Here is a 7,500-nt window from a genome sequence, read left to right as displayed (position 1 = left end):
ACACGATGAAAAATTGCTATAATTAGAATAAGGTTTTGATCAATAATGAGTTGAAATTAACTTTTATTTCATATATTTCATTAACATTCGCTGACGTGTTAAGTGACTCATTAGTTGGCTAATATTCTGAAATTTGTTTCTTCAGCAGGTTTTTGTAATTATATTCCTATCATAGAAAAGATATGGATGAGAATCAATAATTCCATTTGAACTGACCCACCAGTATTACATTTTCATCATAAACGAGCAGTTTCAGACCAAAATGTAATTCCCAACATTTCAACAACCTCTTAATTACGGAACTATCGAATATCTCACCCATAAATCTTTTCTACAACCGTTACAAACTCATCTAACCTAACCCTTTTTTTTTTGTAACATACAGGGCGCAGAGGTTAATCTCCTTGATGTGTCTGGGTGGAGTGCCTTGCATATGGCGGCCTGTGACGGAATAGCAGAAGTGGTGACCTGGCTGCTGCAACACGGGGCTTCTGTGCACGTTAGGGACAAACAGGGACAGACGCCGTTGAAAATTGCTGTGGAAAACGATCATCATAAGGTAAGATCGGGGGGTTGATTATCGTGGGTTTTGGGTTGTTTCTTGTTGGTGTTTTAAGTTTTTTCTTTTTTTGTTGTTGTATAAGTTGGTGTTTGTATTATTCCTATTTTACAAAAAGAGAAAAAAATCTATATATCTATTCATATATATATATATATATATATATATATATATATATAGAGAGAGAGAGAGAGAGAGAGAGAGAGAGAGAGAGAGAGAGAGAGAGAGGGAGAGAGAGGGAGAGAGAGAGTATATAACCAAAAACAATATAGTTACTGAGTCTTTATGGAAAATTTTCACCAAGTGAGGATTTCTTTTTGTCATACTATTGTCTTATTTGTCTTGTATTTTTGTTTCATATTGTTGTTTGTATTATATTTGCCTTCTATTGATTTTGTTTTTTATTTTTGTATTAAATTTGTTATTTTTTGTATTTCGTTTAATTCTCTTGATGTTTTGTATTTGTATTACTTATCAAAAAGGAGAAAGGAAGGCTGCGTAATATTATTCATGAAAGATCTCAGAAGAACCTCAACGGAGTGAAACTTACAAATTGATTGTTTTTTTCATTAAAGTATCACTGCCACACGGAGGGTAAAAGAGAACTGATATTGATTCCTCTGAGTAAAGATTATATCTGCTGCATTGGCAAGAATAGAATTTGCTTCATTGGAAAGAATTTGCTTTGCTTTGTTGGAAAATAGAATTTGCTTCATGGGAAAGAATATGATTTGATTCGTTGTTATTTTTGGTGGTAACATGTGCTTTGTTTTAACATTATTGAAATTTACATTTGCTTCATTGGTGAGAACATTCGCCTTCAAGATATAAGTGATGGTAACGTGTGATTCATCCGTGGCATTTGCTTCATTGTTTTATTACGGAGAAGACATTTACTTCATTGATGAGAATGGATTTTGCTTTACAACTTCTTTGGTGATAATAACCCTTGCTTCCTTTCCTCCCTACGCTTCCCTCAGGTAGTGGAGCTCCTAGTGCAGACAGGAGCTCACCTGACGGAGTCGCCGCTGCGCCTGGGGGAAGTCCTGGTCTCGGCCGCCGCAGCTGACAACGTGGAGCGCCTCAAATCCTACCACATCGCGGGCGCAGACCTCTCCTGCGCGGATCCGTGTGGTCGAACTGCGCTCCATGCGGTACGTGGGGCGCCCTGGCCGGGAGGTGGGCGGTGGGGGTTGGCTTGGGTCTTAATGAGTTGGGGAGGGGATTCTGTGAGTGTTTGTTGTCTTATTTTTCTGTGGGCTGGGTACTTGTGTGTGTGTGTGTGTGGTTTGGGTGATATATTCAAACATACGTACCGAGACGTGCACACACGTTTACTCGCACACGTACACTGTCAACAATACGCATCCGTCCAAGGTCGAAGCGGAAGCTGTGCCTTTCTGTCCCGGTCCAGAGGAAACAGCTGATCACACGTACCACACCCAAGACTTACTTGCCCAGTACTTTCTCCCCCTCGAGCAATCCCAGCGAACTTAACCCTTGTCACAGCCGGAAGTACTGACATCTGAAAAATCAAAAGCAGGCACCCGTCAACAGGACAAGGAGTCGCTGGATGGAAGTCGTCTCGTCAGGCAGACCGAGACAGAGAAGGTAGCAGACCAGACACCGAGCAGACAGAACAGGAGCAGTCGCAGGACAGGGCAGCTTGCCCTCCGCCCTCAGCACCTGGGGCACGGGGTCGAACCTTAACCTCTCCAATAAACCAGCAAGCCAAGACCCCTTTCATTACCACCAACCTCCACGCCCCCAACACATCACACATACACACACACATATTCACTTCACATTGTGTATATATATCTATGTATAATGCATATATATAACCTCTAACCTTGATTATCCAAACTCCTCGACCTCTCTCCTCCAGGCATGTACAGTAGGCTCCGAAGAATGCGTCCGGTTCCTCCTGGAGGCAGGCGTCCCCACGACCACCCGCGACCGCACTGACCTGACCCCGGCCATGTGCGCTCAGGTCAACAACCACGACCACTTGGCGCGACTGATTGACGAGCAGGAGGAGTAGTGTGCAATTAGGAGTGTCTTGTGTACATTGTAATTGTGTACTTATTTGTGCTAATCATGACACGCGCTTCCCGTTATGGCTGTAAATAGGTGTTGTTTAGTTGTTATTTGCAAGATGCTGTTTATAAACGAATTGCTGAAGGCTCGTTGTTATATTTTTATGTGATTTTCATTATTTATTGTTCATATTTTGCTTTGCTTTTTGTACTTTGATATATATTTTTCTACTAGTATATTTTTTCTTATGTAGATTTTCACTGTCTTCTTTTTTTTAGAATTCAAATAGCAAATACTGCGATATTAAATTATAGTTTGTATTACGTTTCATAGTATTTCATGTCCTTAAAGTTCTATTTAATTCCCCTTTTTACGAAATTGTGTATATTTTTTCTAACAAATTTTACCTATATATTTGTATTTGTCTATTAGGTTTGCATACAACTAGCAAGGCTCACACACGAAAGCTATATAAGGTTCTATTTGCTAATAATATCTGGGCATAATCCCACACAACACGAAATAAGGCTTATTTCTCTACTGTTAAGAAGTCAAAATAATAAAAGAATAAATAGTTTTAAAGAATGGACTTCAAAGTAAACTATCTTATTACTCGAGACATACTGCTATAGAATTAATTAATGCTTTAGAATCCTAATATATATTCCTCAGCACGGTTAAAAAGATTTGAATATAATTTTCCATGCACATAATACTACTTGCAGAGGATTCCTTCATAAAATCACTTCTTTTTTCCATATCAGAGGTTTCATCTGAATACAAAGATGATTATCGAAAAAATAACATTGAATCTTAATTCTTAATGTTATCCATATTGTAAAAGTGCAATATTTACGTTTGTAGGTGTATTTATCCACAATTATTTGCATTATGGCAATAAATATAGTAGTTGTAAGACCATTTATGCAGTCGATTTCACTGGATGCATAACGTTTGACTAAGAATTAATAACTTTAAAAAGCAATTAAGAGATTTTGAGGTTGTAGAATATTTTTCGCTGGTATAATATTAGAAATTAAGAAGTTAAATCTGAAACTCAGTAAAGTTATTTACTCTTATTCATTTTTCTACATCTATCACAGTGATAGTTCAATATTGCTGAAGCTACCCATCAATTTCCACGGATTAAAAGCATAATAAGCACCCCAAGAAGCACATTATTCACACGAATGGTTATTACACTTGCCCGTGATGTAACTAATATATGTATTGTTTAATCAGCCTTGCCCAGTCTACAATTTTTATAAGTCGTTTCTATTGAGTTGTGAGTTGAAAGAACACTGGAAGGTAAAGAGGTAGAGATTGCATGTTCCTTATTTACAAGTTGATTACTATGTTTTGGTAACTTGACATGTCACTTCCATGTAAATACTCAACCACAGATAGTGAGACAGATATATATGGATTAGTGGATACTCTCACACTGTATATACATACAAGCATAAACATACAGCTATAGTAAGCCGATATATAGATGCATACATACATGTACATACATACATAGCTGATGAATAAATAGACAAATAAAGATATTGTTAAACATGCCCCTTGTTAAATGTTTTGGTAGTAAGTGTGGGCTTATTTTTTATGATCAATTAAAGTTTTTTATTAATTGTTTTCTTCAATTATATAACTCAATGAAATAGGGTTACTTAAGGATGAATAACAAAAGTGAAAAAACTTCTACGTTACATTTTATTCAGTATAATATTTTTCACAGTATTTCCTCTTGTATTGCATCAGGAGTACAGTAGATCATAAATTACAATAGGTTTTCACTTTCTTTTTTCCTGCTCTGTGTAATGTGGGAACTTGTTTATGTCAGCAGAATAGACACTTGTAAATAAAAATGTTAATCCTTGATAATGACTAGTAATGTTATCCTTCATCACAATAAGAACAATATGTAAAATGTTCACGTTTCGACTACCACATTCCTTCCCAAGTACCTGATTGAGATTAAATATTAAAAAAAAACAACATGAAAATTGATATCTCAAAATTACACATATATTTTTTAGAATTTATATATACACACATGCCAGTCCTGTATTCATGAAGAAATGTGGTTCGAAGCTATTGCACTATATCAACATCAGTTTCACATGCGAAGTATAACGGGGAAGTCCATACATACTATAAACTAGCGCAGCTCTGTATGCGTGAACTCAAAACACACATACGTTCGTGTAGCATCTGGAGTTAGCACGTAAAAAGCCCATGGTCTCTTGAGCAACATTGGAAGTAGAGAGTCGGGATGAACACATTAGTTAAGCGTGAGTTGTGAATGGCTATGTTAACAATCGTTCTAAAATCTACTACAAGGTGAACAGAGAATAACAGTACTCGAAGGACAGACAGAGAAACAAACTCCATGACACAAAAAAAGCAGGACTTGACAGACATCGATGATGTATCAATCTCATAATGTACATAATCACGTTCTTTGGACAAGGAGGCGGGGAAAACATTTTTGTTTTTTTATCTTTAATATCCCTCGTCAGTTCTGAAAAAATGGCCAAAATTCTCTCTTTGTTGCCTTCTCTTCTTTATCACACTGTTATTCGGAGAGGAAATGCAATTCTTTGATGTATAAATAAACGAGAAACGAGTTTATATGAATTCTCCCTCAATATATTTTCCTCGGGGCTGCGGCATGTCCTATCATGACGAAGGTAAGACATAATTATTATACAACTCGCAGTTAGAAATGTGCATATGTTTCACTCATTCACCCACATCCCTAACACAGAAATATTTATACATCCCTTTGAGAACGCGACCACGTGTTTGCATCATAAGCTCCGTTTTCTTTTTATCGAGGCGAAGCATGTGAAAAGTTGAATGATAATTGCCGGCAGGTTGATAGATTGGTCATGATAAACATTTGATAACTGACAGGTTGATGATGACAATCCTGTAATAAATGACAGGCTGGCAATGATAACCAAGTGGAATACGACATCCAGACGTCTATCCAATTATCACAAACCTCTCATGGTCATCTTCACCCTGATAAAAAAGAAAAGAAAACGGCACATACCTCCCTTACCCAAACACCTCCCCTTCTTCAAAAACAGACGAAGAAAAGTTCCCTATCCCGGCTCCTGTAGTCAAAAGAAGAGAGACTTTACAATAGACTAGATAGATAATTGCCAGCAAAATCCATTTAGGCCTTTGCAACCGCGAAAACACCCGTCCTAGTATTCGCGGTAGTCCCTAGATGGCGTGCGGTGCCGGACCCCGCCGTTCTGGGCTACGGGGGTCGTGCCGCGAGAACGGGACCCAGAGCGAGGCATCCCGTGCACGCTGCGGAATCTGCGGGAGAGGTGCCGCCTGGTCTTCTTTCCGCGCTGGAAAGGATGAAATGGTGTTAAAAATCATATGGGAGAACTGAGAGTGATGGAATATATACAGAGTATGATTGAAAGAGAGAGAGAGAGAGAGAGAGAGAGAGAGAGAGAGAGAGAGAGAGAGAGAGAGAGAGAGAGAGAGAGAGAGAGAGAGAGAGAGAGAGAGAGAGAGAGAGATGAAGAAACGAAAAAAACAGTTATCTCGTTTTCTTTCTATACTGGAAAGGTTAAAGATAAGTAGACAGAAATACTATTCAGGCTTGAAATAAAATGCGACATCCTTCCTTAACTGAAAATAGACCAAAGTACAGTAAGTACAGTTTGGGATCAGAAATATGATTAAAATGAAATACTAAGCTACATTACATTAGCATATCAACTTTGTTAAGCAGTGGAACTCATAGTTATTTACAAATATTTTTCTCCCCATTCGCTTGAGTTTAAAAGATGACTGTAAAATAAACTATATATTTACTAAATTATTGGCCAATGAACATATTCGATTTTCAATGCACACAGCATTGCTGAATTTATGTGGTACTAAATTAGCTCGTGGTTTCCTTGAAAACATTCTGCGGACCACAATTTAAGGACCACATTTATCAGTGCCCAAGGATTCTTTCCTTTTAACAACTTCCATTTAGTTCTTATAGGCCATTATCAATTTTCTTTGATATTAAGATTAGCTTGCAGGTGCTTTTGACCAGACAGTGCTAACACAGTTTCAGGGACCACTGTTCAAAAAATCTTTCTTAATACTACTCTAACAAACCTGTCAAGTCATGATCGATTCGATGTGTAAGTTTGCAGGCAGAAAAGACGTAGAAAAGAGGGCTGGGTCGCAACAGCAATACATAACACAGGGGAACTTTCGACGGCGAAGCACCTGCGCAGAGAACCTCACTAACCTGGCTAAGTGTCTTGTAAATTACTCTACAAATAAATCTGAGTAACTTTTTAACACCAAGAAGAAAGGCACATCCATCTGCGCAGGAATTACATTAAAGGTTTTCATACTAATACGCTCAACCAAGGAGACCGCCAGAGAAGACAAAAGACAGTCAAAAGGCTCGTTATGACGTCACGCTGTAATCCTTTGTATTTTTGAAGCGAAAATATTGTAAATGCATTCTATATTCAATCCCTAATTGTTTCTTTATACAAAATAACTAGGAAACCGTAGAAAATTAAATGTCCCTTCACAATCATGTGCGAATAAGGTCGTTTCGAATCCTCCTCACAACACTGGTTCGAATCCCTAGAGACGAAAATTTGGCTCTATTTTATGTCTTTACAATCTTTATAGATTTAAAGATAAAGTTGGGTATTTTTTATTTACTATTCTACTTTCTCTATATTCAAAGATTCAGATTTCTTATTTTCCACTTCTCTTATAACTGAAACTACGAAAATGGAAAAGATTCACTGACCTGGACAAGTATCCCCTTAGCATTCATATAAGGAAAACGATAATTAAGGCTATGTAAATCTGATATCCCTTCAGCGGATACCAATAGTAACCTGTGA

At 37.6% G+C, this 7,500-nt stretch overlaps 2 protein-coding genes across 5 annotated transcripts in view; one reads left to right on the top strand and one right to left on the bottom strand.

The window, feature by feature from the left end:
* The window catches only part of LOC113809362 (L-asparaginase 1), a 51,159-nt gene extending 46,673 nt beyond the window's left edge, over positions 1–4,486 (top strand). The window contains exons 12-14 of the mRNA XM_070119202.1: positions 386–559; positions 1,540–1,713; positions 2,448–4,486. Of these exons, the coding sequence (XP_069975303.1) occupies positions 386–559; positions 1,540–1,713; positions 2,448–2,603 (504 nt within the window). The 3' untranslated portion in view covers positions 2,604–4,486. The remainder of the gene's footprint in view (positions 1–385; positions 560–1,539; positions 1,714–2,447) is intronic.
* Axs (Abnormal X segregation) overlaps positions 4,297–7,500 on the bottom strand; it is a 37,914-nt gene continuing 34,710 nt past the window's right edge. For all 4 annotated transcript variants that reach the window (XM_027360928.2, XM_027360930.2, XM_027360929.2 and 1 more), the window contains one exon: positions 4,297–5,973. In XM_027360928.2, coding sequence (XP_027216729.2) covers positions 5,821–5,973 — 153 coding nt within the window. In that variant the 3' untranslated portion in view covers positions 4,297–5,820. The remainder of the gene's footprint in view (positions 5,974–7,500) is intronic.

This window comes from Penaeus vannamei, chromosome 43 (assembly GCF_042767895.1).
Source record: "Penaeus vannamei isolate JL-2024 chromosome 43, ASM4276789v1, whole genome shotgun sequence".
NCBI classification, from domain to species: Eukaryota; Metazoa; Arthropoda; class Malacostraca; order Decapoda; family Penaeidae; genus Penaeus; species Penaeus vannamei.
Note: the sequence above shows the minus strand (reverse complement) of the source record. Positions and strands in the feature narration are given on the sequence as shown.